The 16,187-nt window shown below is 37.9% G+C and overlaps 1 protein-coding gene across 3 annotated transcripts in view; it reads right to left on the reverse strand.

Annotated features, from left to right (window-relative positions):
* Nucleotides 1-1,300: 1,300 nt before the first annotated feature.
* Nucleotides 1,301-16,187, reverse strand: part of LOC140718763 (DNA-binding protein RFX7-like) — a 108,531-nt gene continuing 93,644 nt past the window's right edge. For 2 of the 3 annotated variants that reach the window (XM_073032882.1, XM_073032883.1), the window contains exons 8-9: nt 13,836-14,137; nt 1,301-10,688 (exon numbers count right to left, since the gene is read on the reverse strand). In XM_073032882.1, coding sequence (XP_072888983.1) covers nt 7,323-10,688; nt 13,836-14,137 — 3,668 coding nt within the window. In that variant the 3' untranslated portion in view covers nt 1,301-7,322. The remainder of the gene's footprint in view (nt 10,689-13,835; nt 14,138-16,187) is intronic. The other variant, XR_012096783.1, reaches the window with a different exon arrangement.

Genomic DNA, 16,187 nt, shown 5'->3' on the forward strand with positions numbered 1-16,187 from the left:
ATTCATTTAAAGAGGACTAGAATATAAAAGCAAAGGTAAAATGTTGAGACTTTATAAAGCACTGGTGAATATTCACTTGGGAGTACTGTGAGCAGGTCTGGGCCCCTTATCTTAAGGAAGGATGTGCTGACACTGGGTTCAAAGAAGGTTCATGAAAATGATTCCAGAATTGAATAGCTTGTCATATGAAGAGCAATTGATGGCTCTGGGCATGTATTCACTAGAATTCAGAAGAATGAAGGGTAACCTCATTGAAACCTATCCAATGCTGAAAGGTCTTGATAGTGGATGTGGAGAGGATGTTTCCTATGGTGGCAGAGTCTAAGACCAGAGGACACCACCTCAGAGTAGTGGGGCATCTTTTTAGAAATGAGGAGGTATTTTTTTAACCAGAGACTGGTGAACCTGTGGAATTCTTTGCCACAGGCAGCAGTGGAGGCCATGTCTTTATGTATATTTAAGGAATAGGATGATAGATTCTTGATTGGTCAGGGCATGAAGGGATACAGGGAGAAGATAGGAGATTAGAGTTGAGAGGAAAATTGGACAAAAGCGCAATGGGCCAAATGGCCAAATTCTGCTCCCATATCTTATAGATGTATGGTGGAAAGTGTACTGACATGCTGCATTACAGCCTGGTATGGGAACACTAATGCCATCAATCAGAAAAATCCTACAAAAGGCAGTGGATTTGGCCACGGGTAAAACCCTCCCAACCATTGAGCACATCTAAATGAAATGTTTCCATAGAAAAGCAGCACCCATCATCAAAGACCCTCACCACCCAGGCCATGCACCTCCAGGTTCAAGAAGTTACTACCCCTCAACCATCAGGCTTTTGAACAAAAGGGGATAACTACATTCACTTGAGGACTCTTACCTTGTATTTTAATGCTAATTAGTTATTAGTATTTACTTATATCCACCTTTGTGCAGTTTGTTGACCATTGATACTGTTTGCAGTTACTGTTCTATAGATCTGCTAACTATGCCACAGAAAATGAATCTCAGGGTTGTATGTAGTGACATGTAAGTACTCTGAATTTTTATTTTGAACTGTTTTGAACTTCAGAATAAAAAAGTATTGTGTGTTCATTTGAAAAAGAAATAATCAAAGCAGTAATATCTTTGGACTGAAAACATAGTAACCTAACACTGGGTTATCAGTTCTTTAGTTGCTGTCTCTGGTGATCAAGTACACATCTAAATGCAAAACAGTGCTTCCAGTGGAGTTATCCATGAGGGTAATTGACTGCTGTTAAAATAGAAAGCACACAAGGACATTTTCCAGATCAGAATGTGGTACAAAATGGTTTTTTTTATTGGCTTTTGAAACCATTTACAAAACTTCAACAATATCTGTGAGCGCTTTCATCAATAAGAAAAAAAAAGCTAATCTGAAATGCTATTTCAACATTATTGCACTACTGATTTTATTTTTCAGCAGTTCCACACACAAATACCATTAAAAAAATTCTACACTAAATAAAAATTGTGGTACAGGCCAGCATTACGTTGTGATGTCATAAGGAGTTGGGATTCATTGTTTGTAGTTTCACTTGATGTGTATCAATTATGGTTGCTGAAACCAAATTTTCAATCAGCTCACATGAATGGCAATTTATTTTGCAAAAATATATGTATAGCAAATTACTGTAGCATCTTCTTCCACAATAGTTTACCAAATATTAATTCCCCAAATCAACGGAACAAAATTGATAACATATTCAACATTTCCAAGATGAATCAGTAAACTTCAGAAAAGGTACGTAACTTGTTATATGTTAATTGAGGATCCTGGTCATTAAAGATCCAGATCTATATCAGCAAAAAGTGGTTACTGGAATATAACTAGCACTGTACAATATAATTCAATAACATACATGCACACTTGTGATCATTTATTAACATGGTGAAGAAAAATTGAACTTTAAATTTTCGTTTTAATATTCTCCTACAAGAGAATTAAGTAAAACAATTATCTCATTGAGATCAATATACATTGCTACATAAAACAATCAAAATGTCATTTCACAATGACATTTCACCTTGTATATGAACACACTTTCTAAAATCAATTCCAATGAAAACTTACTTTGCGTAACAATTACCATTTGTACTAAGAGATGTGCCAGGCCAGAAGCTCCCTTTAGATATCTAGTGCAAATGTCCACTAAGCTCCAAATTGATAACATACCTATATTAAAAGCATCTCCAATTATATTTGAGGTGCAAATCTATGCATGTATCTTTTGCTGCAAACTATGCAATGTTAAGTTCAGTGCTGTTTCAGCTAGACTAAGTCTATCTGTGTTCTGTTGATTGTTTCTGGGCCAATGGTCCAGAATCTCCAGAACAATGTGACAAGTACTACGTCAGAATTAAAATAACAAATCCAAAGGATCAAACTTGAGAGACTACTATTAAGTGCATTTATTAAAAGCAATCATAAAAATAATTATAGAAAAGAGACAGATATATGAATGAAAAATGTCAAACGTTTTCATGAGCTTTTCAGTTCACCCACTTGTTAAACCACACACGCAGGCCACTTTTAGAATGCTCTAGAAAACACTATTGTCTGAAAATATTGGACAGAATTAAAATAAAACACTGCTATATCTGAAGCCCTCCCTCCAACTGGCTAAGCTCATCATTTTCAAAGTCCAATGATCATCTTCATTATTTTTTTCATCAAAGGACTTCCTTATTAATTTCTGTTCAAGAGAGTTCAACATCAAATCCATTGATGCACTGGCCATTTTAAGTACTTTAACCACTGACTTCTAAGAAAGATTTCCCATTGTTAAACGAGAAATACCTCAGTCCCTGTAAGTTTTTTTCCTCTATATTCACGAGAAGTCTGATTTTCTTTCTTTACAACACAATGTAAAAAATATTCTCATCCTGAGATGCAAAACTTTACAGAAAATACATTTAATTTAACATGGTTGCCCTTGGTTACTAGTTTTGTATATTTCTTTATATTAAAAATCATCAATAGTTTTTCCTTATAGAAATTCATGAAACTAGAGTCTGAAAATTTTGGTTAAATGGCACCAGCATATTTAAATAAATTTGTTCATTATTTTAGTTAATTGTTTCTGTTGAACATCAACCAACAATTCTGTTTAAATATCAAAGTAGTATCATTTGGATACGGTACAGGCATTTTGACAGATAATTTTTTATATACATTGATGAAATTTAAAATTCTAGAACTGTGATTTTATTGTATACACATTTGATGCATTTATTGGCCACCCCACAAAACATTTTTTGACCCTCAAGGCAAATTAACTGGCCCACTTAAAATAGTAATGTAATATTGGGATATGAACAACTAAGGCCCACAGGTTGACTGTACACCTGACAGAAAAGAGGATAAGGGAAGGGACAAAAACTTACAAAAATAAATTTAAATAAACAGTATAAAATACAAATATGATTTTAAGACATTGAAATATTGACTACCTGGGAATTTTGAGCAGCACAGACAGAATAGAAATATTGAGAAGGTAATGCAAAGAAAATCTGCTGATTTGTTGAGAACAAGAATAAGTAGTTTCCACAAATTGTGTATACAATAGCAATTCATTCTTTTTCAATCCATTATTTTAAAGATGAAATGACAGCAAAAATACATTTAAGGTCCACCCCTTCAGAAGTACACCAGTGAATGGTTAAATGCAAGGTATTTCAGGTTCTACATCATGAGAAAACTGGCTGGAGATTGAACTCCAGATTCTCTTCTCAATACTTTCCAGTTAGCATGAGAAGTGTTTTGCCTGACTTGGCTGGAGAAGTATATCTGGGAATACAGAAGGCAAAATGATGCAGCATAATAGGAAACAAAGACGATTTTTACATTTCTTTCATTGCTTCTGACATTTAAATTACTTCTATTTGTCCTTGGGATGCAGACAATTTAGATTGCTAACTTTTAATGATGCAAAAGTTACATGTTGCTGTGTTAATTTGAAGGCCATTAGTAAACCAAACAAGTTTTTAATGTTAACTCAGCAGTCTCAAGGTTACTGTTCCTGAAACCAACTTTGATTTGAAACATATAAGATTATTAAGGGATTGGACACGCTAGAGGCAGGAAACATGTTCCTGATGTTGGGGGAGTCCAAAACCAGAGGCCACAGTTTAAGAATAAGGGGTAGGCCATTTAGAATGGAGATCAGGAAAAACTTTTTCACCCACAAAGTGGTGGATCTATGGAATGTTCTGCCTCAGAAGGCAGTGGAGGCCAATTCTCTGGATGCTTTCAAGAAAGAGTTAGATAGAGCTCTTAAAGATAGCAGAGTCAAGGGATATGGGGAGAAGGCAGGAACGGGGTACTGATTGTGGATGATCAGCCATGATCTCATTGAGTGGTGCTGGCTTGAAGGGCCAAATGGCCTACTCCTGCACCTATTGTCTATTTATTTTGTTATTGAATATAAGTTCCCAGCTACTGTGATGGAATTAAAGCTCACATCTGTGAATCAATAGTCAAGAAACCTGGCAGCTGATCCATAACTGCTGCACTGCCAGACCCTGTAACTTATTAAAAGGGGCAGTTTACTTCTTGATTCCATCCATATAGATTAAGAAAAAGCTTCAAAGCTAGAATTGCAATGTGCTTTACCCACTTATAATATCATTAATTCCCACAAGACAAAGACTCCTTTGCTGCAATACACCTATCCTTGCAAACTAGCTGCCCAAGCTTTTAAAATGGAGGTTTGAAATGCACTAGAGGTATGATATTTATACACTGGTTAATATTTCTGACATCCACAGGCATATGTTTCATGATCAACAAATTAACTCTGCAACTTGAATGAGTATCAATATATTCAAGAGGGTTAGTTTAAATGAAGAATATAACCTGTAGATCATCAGACAATTCCGTTACTAAAAATGGGGTAAATAAAGCAATAACAGTTTGTGACAATACTATTATAACTGTACTTTGATGATGAAGTAAACAGACAAATTCCAGTGACAACATAGATATTATGTCAGACTATCAATATGGTTACTCTCAACAGTCAAAAGAGACACAATTCAGTAGTTTAAGCCATCTTTAACATCATTGATTTTGGAATTATAATTGCATTTCCTAGAATTCATAATTATCTTGGAAGGCTTTACTTGGAACATAAACTTGAAAAGTTAAGTCAGCATAAAAGGTTGCACCCTCTAGTGGTCACAGGTACGTAAATTGTGGATGAGTGAACTTAATTGGGATGTATCACTAATTTGTAGGAATCAAGTAAACTTTGGGTTCATAGTATTTGTGCTGAAACAGCCATTTTCAATTTTGTTGGTGAAAAATATTCAGTTCTCCAGTGGGAGTCAGTGATACCCTGCACATAATTCAGGGAATCTGAAATTAATTCAAATACACCCAAGAGAACCACATTTTACATCAGCTGAGACCATTATGCCAATTGTACCTGTACCAGCTAACTAAAAGAGCAATCCACAAAACCAATTTCTATATTGTTTCACACTTCTATCTGAAATGTTTTCTTGATTACATTATTTTCACCCAGGTTGCTTTTAAAAATTCCAGATAAGAAGTTCCAAACTCTTCAATGAGTTGCATTACCTACAATAAACCAAGCCATCACATTGCATGAGCCAGTTTACTCCTTATTTAAATCAAAATTTGTCCCTCCCTTCTGTGTTCTGATGATAAGCTATATAAGAAAAGCCTGCCAAAAGTTACTAGCCTTTTATTTGGTGTGAATGGCCAAAACAAAATAAAAAGCGGAATCTATTTAAGTTTGCTTCCAGATCACATCGTTTAGTGGTTAAATGCAACTTGGAAAGGTGTATAGTCTTTAAAAGAATGGCCCCTATTAGTAAATAAAAGGACAAGGAAGTTGCAATAGGGGTCAGTTAAAAACCAATCCTATTAGATTAAAAATTAATCAAAGTTGAAGAAATATAATTCATTTAGGAAGTTTTTGAATCAGCACCCTCCCATTTTCCAACTTGTTTCTTTTGCCTGTAGTGGATTGCCCAAAATGTCTGTTGGTATGCCATATTTGGGACAAAAGGAAGGTACTTCTGGATATTTTCATATCTTATTTTCTATAGGGAACCATCTTAAATCAACCTAGTAAAATTTGAATTATGTAGACACCTTGTTCTTAAATAACTACCACTATTAATTGTTTTACCATCAGGAGGTAGCTACCAATTTTCCCTCCAAATACAGTATACCCTTTAGGAATAATACAAAGAATACAAAATCTATCTAACCTAGTTCATGTTTAATTCTTGCGTGCACTTCATTGACATTGTTGTTAACCTGCTTACACAGCATGTATTCAACATGAAGACTATATGATAAAAATGTCTCAAGGGAGTAAATATCTGCACAATATACTAATATGCAGACTTTACCAAAATTATGGAGGTGCTGAATGCCTTTATTTTAAAAGGCAAACATCATACTGCTGACAGTATGATGTATACAAATTGTATACAATTTGCTAGATAATTCTGCAATCGGTTTGCTGTTTAAGACTCTGCTATTATTTTATCCTTTATAGACACCTTCAGGCATCAGATTTAGAGTACAATGCCAGATAGTTTGAATAATAGCATGAATAAGGATTGTATCTCATACTTCCTACTGATATTAGAGGGTTTTTTAGTACTGTTTGTAATGCCTAGTTCTATATGATTCCAATGAGAAATACTGGGCAAAAGAATATTAGCAAATGTGGTTGAGACAACAATGGATCTATATATATTGCTGCTTGTTACAGAAAATTCATCATTTTAATGTGCAACCAACACTCACAGTGACTAGTTTTAAAGAAAAGCCACAATGAAGCAGTAAAGATAAATTATGCTGCACCTTAGAAAATGATGATGGGCTCAAATTATAGACAAATAACTCAAATGGTTGAAGTCCAGACTAATACACCTGAATTGAGTAGGATCTCTTCTTACCATTATTTATCTAGTGCTGTTGAGTTCAGAGGCTCTACTGCATTTAGAGTTTACTGTAGCAATCTATCTATTGATAGCAGCCTAGCTTGTAAGTATACCTAATTCCATAAATGGATGGTACATATATACATGCACTTGCAATAAACCATGCAGAATTATGTCAAATGCTGGCACTTAAAATGAAATTATGGACACAAGGTTAATAGAACTTAAATATGGAAAATAGTTGTTTTTTTTCCTCCTGGAATACACTTGTTTAGGAACAAATGTTTTTTTCTTAAGGCAGGCACATCTATTAGGCCAAATATAATGACTCAGAAAATGAAATGTGTGCTATATATTTAACAGTACTCTTTGATTTAACCCAACATTTCAACTGTAGGGTGATCTTTATTTTCCATCCAGTCAAAACCTGAAGACTGCATGGGATTCATGGACTCATTACAAATCTGCTGGAATACTGCATCATCATTTAGTTCCCCCAGTGTCGTATCAACATCTTGCCCCTGTTGTTTACTTGGGTCAAACAGCAGATTTGTGTCTAAAGTGCTCAGATCATTTATGCTGCCCGAAAGCTCTGCAGGTAACCTGAGATCACTGGAGAAATCAGAAGCAACATTTAGATCTGATGATACTTGACCAACCACTTGCTGGTTTGGCTGCAGGCTATCTTCAGCCAAAAAATCTTTGACTGTACTGTTGAAGTCCAATGATTGCACTCTGGATTCTGTTTGTGCTTGATTATCTTCAGAAATATAACCCATCTGATCATTATTGATGTGTTTTGCTACATAACTGGGCTTTTGGAATTCAAAGACAGAAGAGCTTGGGTTAATCATTGGTTGCTGGTTGGCACTACCAAAAGAAGCTGTTGTCTCTAATATTTGAGTAAGATTCATTCTTGCTGTATAATTGGAGGGCAAGTTGTTTATTCCCAAGCCTCTCACTGCATCATCACCTTCGGAATCAAGTTTACTTAACAACACATTTGTAATCTTTTTAGTGTTAGTTTGTTTCTGGGAAGATGGGAAAGTAGTCTGCATCATCACAGACAAAGGGACAGATTGGCTTCGTTGAGCAATGCTGTTGGCACTATCATCTGAAATATTATTAACAAATGTGTTGTGTACCTCAGGTGTCACTGGGCTTCCAAAAGATGCCAAACTTGTTCTTGGCAGATTTATCAGTGGACCAACTGTGCTTCCACTAAGATTACGTTGACGAACAGCAGGACTGACACTGCGACACCTAAAATTATTGATCAATGAATGCATTCCTTTGTTGTCAAGAGGTGCTGGAACTGCAAATCCCTCCTGCTTATTGCCATTAGCCACTGAAGTTGCTTGGTGTGGTATGGGTGAAACTGGAGTAACGCGGCCCAAATGAGTGTCATGATGCCTGGACTGTAACTGCACAGCGTTATGGTGATATGACTGCATTGTCTGTCCAGGAACTGCAAAGGCATGTGGTTTTCTAAAGTGATCCTCCGTAAGCTTCTGATAACTAGGAAGAATACCAACAGCATTGGTCGATGATGCTGAACTGCTTATTCCAGTGTTGTATCCATTATTCATCCATTCGATTTTTGTCTTGTCTGGGTGAGTGGCCATTGGTCTTTGCATCGGTTTAACAGGGCTGCTAGAAATTATACTGGCATCCTGGTAGGCCAGGCTGGAGCTTATTGGAGTAAAAGCAAAAGGGTTCCGGCACTCAACAGGGCTTGGGGGCACACTACTACTACAGTTTGAATGAGGTGTTCCAATCGGTGTATGTCTGCTGCTGCCAAGAGCACTATCAACTGGAGTAGTTTGAGCCATCCTGGAGCTAGGACTGGAACACGTTTGAGAGCCAATCATTTCTGATGTAGGTGTTGGATTAGGTGTTGGAGTTGGCGTTGGAGTGGGAGTTGGGGTTGGAGTGCCACTGCTGTGGATTGGATGATAGAACTGACTGGTTTGATGGGATGACATTAGTGTATTCTGACTTCCTGCAGAATGACCATGAGCAGGAAATCCCAACCCAGATCCATAATCAACATTCAGGGACATTTGCTCTTCAAATAACACTAACTCTTCTACAATACTGTCCTGTGTGAGGTCATCATCAAACCGAAGGTAGTTCTCATTGGTTTGTGAACTTGAAGCAGTGAGATCCATCAAATTATCTGGGAGGGGTATCTGGTTTGACAATTGTATTTGATTTTGTCCTTGCAGCTGAACCAAAGTAGAATTTTCAAGCTGGTTTTGAACGTGCATTTGTTGATCATACAACTGCTGATCCAACCCATTACATTGTGCTGGCTCCCATGCAGATTCTTGAAAATCAACAGTCCCTGAATTCCCTATTACACTAGCATTTAATGCTGGCTGCCTTTCTGCATCAGTTAAAAAGCATTGGTGATTCTTCTTGATAAGCTGGATGTCAGTATTATCAATTGTCAGCTTTGTACTTGAGTTGTTTGCCTGTAATGTCAACAAGCTCCTTTCCAAGTCCTCAGTCTTATTTTCCTGAAAAGTGGACGTTTCTTCTGTAGAAGTCCGAATGCAATCCAGGGTGAACACTTGAGTATCAGATGTAGGGTTGGCTAATATACGAGTTATCCCTGTTGTATTCAGTTTAACAGTAATTTTACTAGGTGTCTGAACCATTGCTGGTGTTTTCTCATTTTTCACTAGTACACCTGCAGAGGGTTTTGGAGGTGTCATTGCTGGAGTAGCAGGGCAGGGCTTCTGATGTTCTGCATTATCCAAAGTAGGTTCTAAAACCAGTGCTTTTTTCACAGGGGGCACCAGTGGTTCAGACACAGAATTTGAAGGAGACCGTTTCCTTGGACTTTTTGGGCACATCCCATTGTCTTTATGAGACCTGGCAATATCAGCATTGGATTTGGAAATAGTGATGGTGTTTGTCAAAGCTGAAGTAGAAGAAACAACAAAAGCATTTTGGTTATTTCCTGCTACTGAAAGAGCCAGGTTTTCATTGGGTACAAACTTGCCTTCATTTTTGCTTTTTTTTCCTTCAGTTTTTTGACCATTACAGACTTTAGCTGCCTTTTCAGTAGATATTTTCCCATTTGACATCTTCACTTTTGCTGCACCTTCACTATTACTTTTTTGCCCAGATGGAGAAGAACCAGCAACTCTTCTAGGATCCTTCAAGTTTCTTGATTGATCTTGGCACTGAAGCTGCTTTTCATCATTTGATATTGCTTCCTGTTCAGATTTGATGACTTCGGCAGTAGGTGTCGTTGTTATACTACTTGTTCTGGATCCAACTGCAGAAAGAGAAGTTGACCCAACTCTCACAGCTGATGCAGATTTTACTTTTTCTGTTGTTCCACTACTATTACTCACTGATGACGTAGACTTGGGGGATGCACCAGTATTGGAAGGGAGAGATATTGTTGTCATCTTTACCATATTCAAAGAGCTTGCATGGGACGTTCCAGACATAACGGTTTTAATTGGACTACTACTAGCCAAAAGTACCCTAGTTGGAGACGTGAGAGTAAGCGTGTTGGTGGAGGTTGGCTTAGGCAAGATTTGATGATATCGAGGTCTTGAGCGATCATTATGTGGGCTTGCAGGGATATTCTGTATAGTCTTCTGCTGCTGTTTGACTGATTGCATATGTTGAGCAACAACTTGAACATTCAGAGGAAGGACCTTGCTCTCTGATGGACCCAGTGGACTTGGTGATGTCATCATCTGTCGGCTTCTCTGCATCTAAAAAAAACCATAACAGTTATAAAAAAACTATGTTTAAAAAATTAAAGCCAAAGGTTTTCCTTGCATGTATTAAAAGGGAAATGAATTTCCATGCTTTTTCTATATTACACAGCAATAATATGGTGAAGAGAAAAAAATCCAACTAACCCAAGCATTTTACTTCCTTCATAATTTGTTTCAAAAGTTAAAAGCATTGCATGCTTAATTGTTCAAGTATCTTAATAAAACCACATGCACAGATCTCCTTTGGTGACACAAAAAACACCCATTATTGATAACTTTACTAACTTGCACGATGAACTCAAGCTGAAATTGCATAGCCTATATTATGGGTAGAGTGTAACACAAGGAAATGGTAACACTTTAGTTAAGTTACCAAACTAGAGATGATTTTAATGTGGACATGTGACTTTGAATTTCTTGAATAAAAACTACCACCCATAATGGTAGCCATTAAAAGAATAGTCACACAGAATAGAATTCCGATTAACAGGACATGTACAGCATACACTCAAACATTGAAGGTGGTACAATGAAGCATTAATCCATGCCAATTAGTACAAAATTCTTTGTGTGAATCAAGACCTGTACTACACAAACACACCGACAACATTGCTGGACATGTTATCAAACAAGAAATAAAGGAGACTTCTACCAAAGTAATGCAGTAACCATAAACAACTGTGACTCAAGTTTTCAGATAGATTGGCCACTGGACAAATCCATGGAATACATGAATTTACTACAGCAGTACCTTGCGGACCAAACAGGGAATAACTGCTTTATATCTAATTATGAATAATAAGATGAGAATAACTTAGTAATCTTGTGGTAAGGATCCTTTGGAAAGAGATCATGGCATCACAGACTTTCATACTTAGTCTGAGAGTGACAAGCCCAAGTGTGAAATTAGGATCCAAATCTGGAAAAAAAAGGTAATTCCATAGACAAGAAGGGGGAATGGATTAAAGTGGATTATGAAATTTCAGTGCCTGTAAAAAGTATTCACCCCCCTTGGAAGTTTTCACATTTTATTGTTTTACCACACTGAATTGCAGTGGATTTAAATTGGCTTTTTAAGACACTGATCAACAGAAAAAGACTTTTTCATGCCAAAGTGAAAACAGACCTCTACAAAGTGATCTGAATTAATTACAAATATAAAACACAAAATCATTGATTGCATAAGTATTCACCCCTTCAAGTCAGTATTTAGCAGCAATTACAGCCTTCAGTCTGTGTGGATAGGTCTCTATCAGCTTTGCACAGCTGGACATTGCAATTTTCCCCCATTCTTCTTTACAAAACTTCTCAAGCTGTCAGATTGCATGGGGATCGTAAGTGAACAGCCCTTTTCACGACCAGCCACAAATTCTCAATCAGTTTGAGGTCTGGACTCTGACTTGGCCACTCCAGGACATTAACTTTGTTGTTTTTAAGCCATTTGGCTTTATGCTTCAGGTCACTGTCTTGCTGGAAAACAAATCTTCTGCCAAGTCACAGTTCTCTTGCAGACTGCATCAGGTTTTCCTCCAGGATTTCCCTGTACTTTAATTAATTCATTTTACCTTCTACCTTCACCAGCCTTCCAGGGCTTGCTGCAGTGAAGCAACCCCACAGCATGATGCAGCCACCACCATGCTTCACAGTAGGGATTGGTGTGTTTTTGATGATGTGCACTGATGGCCAAAAAGCTCAATTTTGGTTTCATCAGACCATAGAACCTTCTTCCGGCTGACCTCAGCCTCCCACATGCCTTCTGGCAACTCTAGCTGAGATTTCATGAGTTTTTTTTCCCCAATAGTGGCTTTCTCTTTGCCACTCTCCCATATAGCTGTGACTGGTGAAGCACCCGGGCAACAGTTGTTGTATGTGTAGTCTCTCCCATCTCAACCACTGAAGCTTGTAACTCTCCAGATTTCTCATAGGTCTCTTGGTGGCCGCTCTCACCAGTCCCCTTCTTGCATGGTCACTCAGTTTTTGAGGACAACCTGCTCTAGGCAGATTACAGGTGTACCATATTCTTGATGATTGATTTAATGGGAGATTTAGTAACTTGGAAATTTTCTTGTATCCATCTCCTGACTTTTGCTTTTCAATAACCTTTTCACTGAGTTGCTTAAAGTGTTCTTTTATTGTCATAGTGTAGTTTTTGCCAGGAAACTGATTCACTATAAGTTGGATCTTCCAGATACAGGTATAATTTTACTACGATCAATTGAAGCACCTTGACGGCACACAGGTCTCCAAGAGATCTCCATTTAACTAATCATGTGACTTCTAAAACCAGTTGGCTGCACTAGTGATGATTTGGTGTGTCATATTAAAGGGTGTGTTTTATATTTGGAATTAATTTAGATCACTTTGTAGAGATCTGTTTTCATTTTGACACAAAAGAGTCTTTTTCTGTTGAACAATGTCAAAAAAGCCAAATTAAATCCTCTGTGATTCTACGCTGTGAAACTATAAGACCTGAGGGGGGGGGGGGGGGGGGGGGATTACTTTTTATATGCACTGTATTTTAACGGAAGAGTTTTTTCTCCCAATACCTCCCGTTGTTCATGATTGTTCTCTGGAAAGATATGTCACTATGTACAAATGACACAGGGAAACAGCAGCCAAGGAAATCAAGCTGCATCAGACCACTTCCAGTAGTACTGAGGAAATTTTAGTCAAACTGTGATTTTGAAACTGGATCTACAGTGCTGAAGCAATTAAACTACCAGTTATCACAAGTACTTATTTGTCACTTTGCAATTGAAAACAGACATAATACATTTCTATTTTAGATCTTTGATTCCTCCCCACAATCCTATCCGTTACCACCATAACATTCCAAAACCCTTCACTTCATTATTCTTGACTTTTCAATCTTAAAGATGTTAAGTTAAAAGTTAAAGTCTGTCCCAGGCCTTATAAGCTCATCAGGCCAGTGCTTATGCCGGTTTCCGTGGCGTGAAGCAACTGAGAGTACAAGACTCTCCCCGGGATAGGATGCCAGTCTATCGCGAGGTTAACCTCCAGCATTTTGCTGGTACCCATTTTCAGCTGGGGCTCGAACTCACGACCATCAGATCGCTAGTCCACCGCCTTAACCACTTGGGCACGTGCCACAATCTTAAAGATGAACTATGAGTAACTTACTTGGATAGGACTGGGTACCGTTGCCACCACTATGCCAATGGTAGGTTGTGGTGAAAGCAAAGCAGGGCTTCCATTGGCAATGCTAGCTACTCCTCCAACAGCCGGGCCCTCTATCTTCTTCACTTGTTCGCCTGGAAGTGGAGACTGTAGTTTCTGTTCTTGCTGTTTCTTTAACGTATTTTGTTGAATTTTACGCTGTAATTGTTGTTTGGCATCTATTGATGGTGAAAGCAAAGTCTTCACCTGGGGCTGAAAAGCATTGCTTTCAGCCATAGGCACAAAAGCAGATGGTTGTTTCCCTCCTGTAACAAAAAAAGTTATGAACAGAGAAGCAGATGTTCAATAAGTCAGCCAAACATAATCAATGAGGATATGCAGTTCTGAAATGTGTGGTTTCTGATTTGGATAACTGTTTATTTGTATATTTTTCATGATTGTCATTTTACCATCTAAGCTTTCAACTCCATCTTTTGTCCTCTGACTTGAAATCTGATGTAATGATTGGTGAAAATTGACACAGTGGTGGAAAGTTCAAGCAGTTTCAGACTCCTGAGAGTACACATCTCATATATCCTCTCATGGGTCCCGAACACATGCTGCACAATCAGGAAAGCTCAGCAACACCCCAGCATTCTGAAGAGAGCTGGACTATGCACATCTATACTCACATCCTTCTATAGATGCGTAGTAACATGCTGTATCACTGCATGGCATGGAAACTGTACTGCACTGGAGAGGGAGGCTCTACAATGGGCAGTCAAAAGGCCCACCAAAGATATACACATAAAAAAGGTGTTGAAAAACGGTCAGTAACATCATGAAGGATCCCACCCATTCTGTCTGTCCCACTCCCATCAGGGAGGAGGCTATGTAGTATGCATACCAGGATCACCAGACTCAAAAACAGTTACTTTCCCAAGTAGTAAGCCCGATCAACACCTCCACCCACCAATCCACCTTCCACACCCCCAACCACCACTTTATCATTTCCTGTCAGTCACCTTATGTACAGACACTCCTGTGCCTAGCTTCACTTTATATATTTACAATCAATGTATATAAGCAATCTAATATATTTATATTTATTGTGTTTTTAAGATTATTTTGTTCTTTATCTTGTTGTGTTTTTTTGTGTTCCTTTTGGTGCTGCAGAGTAACAATTATTTTGTTTACCTTTACACCTGTGTACTGGAAATGACATTAAACAATCTTGAATCTTAAAAAATGCTGCACATTTGTGTGTCTCCAATCTTTTCTGCAACTCAGCTGAAGTACCAGTTCTATGGAGAAACACATTAATCTACCTTGCTATTTTTTAAATAAGCAATTGTCAGGAAATAAAAGCATAGGCTTCTGAATATTAAATTCAATAATTATCCAGGATAATTAATAATCTAGGAACCAGAACAACATGTTTTTGCCTGCTGCAGTTATTAATTACTTCTTATATCTGCACCCTTTTACAGGCAAAATATTCAAGTGCAATTTGACTCATCAAGTTATTTTAATAAGATGTAACAAACCAGCTCCAAGCTGGTCAATTAGAAGGTCAGTGCCAGCAATGGGGAACTGTCCAACTTTTGCAACTCATCAACATCAAATAATATATTCTGTAGTCCATCAGCAACATTCTTGCCTATACAGACTAAAGAGCATCAGCTAAACATTGAAATCTCAATATCCCCTCTAGAGTAGAATAACATCAACATTTTTGCAGAGTTGTCAAAACAAAATTTCTTGCTATATTAGAAGCCATTTGGCCCATCAAGTCTGAAGTAGCTGGGGGACATCATGTGATGACGTAGGATCGAGACGCAGGGACCCAGCTCTCCCGTAAAAAGTTAATAAATTAATGTTTAAATGAAGAAAAGTTAGTCAATACTTTCTAAAAGTTACTTATAAACGACTCCGGACTGTGTCAAGCTATGCCTCAAGGAAGGAAGATGAAGAAAAACTGGTGGACTTTAGGAGATCTAGGCCTCATATGGAGCCAGTGATCATTAATGGAGAATGCGTGGAGCAGGTTAAGACCTACAAGTATCTGGGAGTACAGTTAGACGAGAAGCTAGACTGGACTGCCAACACAGATGCCTTGTGCAGGAAGGCACAGAGTCGACTGTACTTCCTTAGAAGGTTGGCGTCATTCAATGTCTGTAGTGAGATGCTGAAGATGTTCTATAGGTCAGTTGTGGAGAGCGCCCTCTTCTTTGTGGTGGCAGCATTAAGAAGAGGGACGCCTCACGTCTTAATAAGCTGGTAAGGAAGGCGGGCTCTGTCGTGGGCAAAGTACTGGAGAGTATAACATCGGTAGCTGAGCGAAGGGTGCTGAGTAGGCTACGGTCAATTATGGAA

Source organism: Hemitrygon akajei, chromosome 30 (assembly GCF_048418815.1).
Source record: "Hemitrygon akajei chromosome 30, sHemAka1.3, whole genome shotgun sequence".
In the NCBI taxonomy this organism is placed as follows: domain Eukaryota; kingdom Metazoa; phylum Chordata; class Chondrichthyes; order Myliobatiformes; family Dasyatidae; genus Hemitrygon; species Hemitrygon akajei.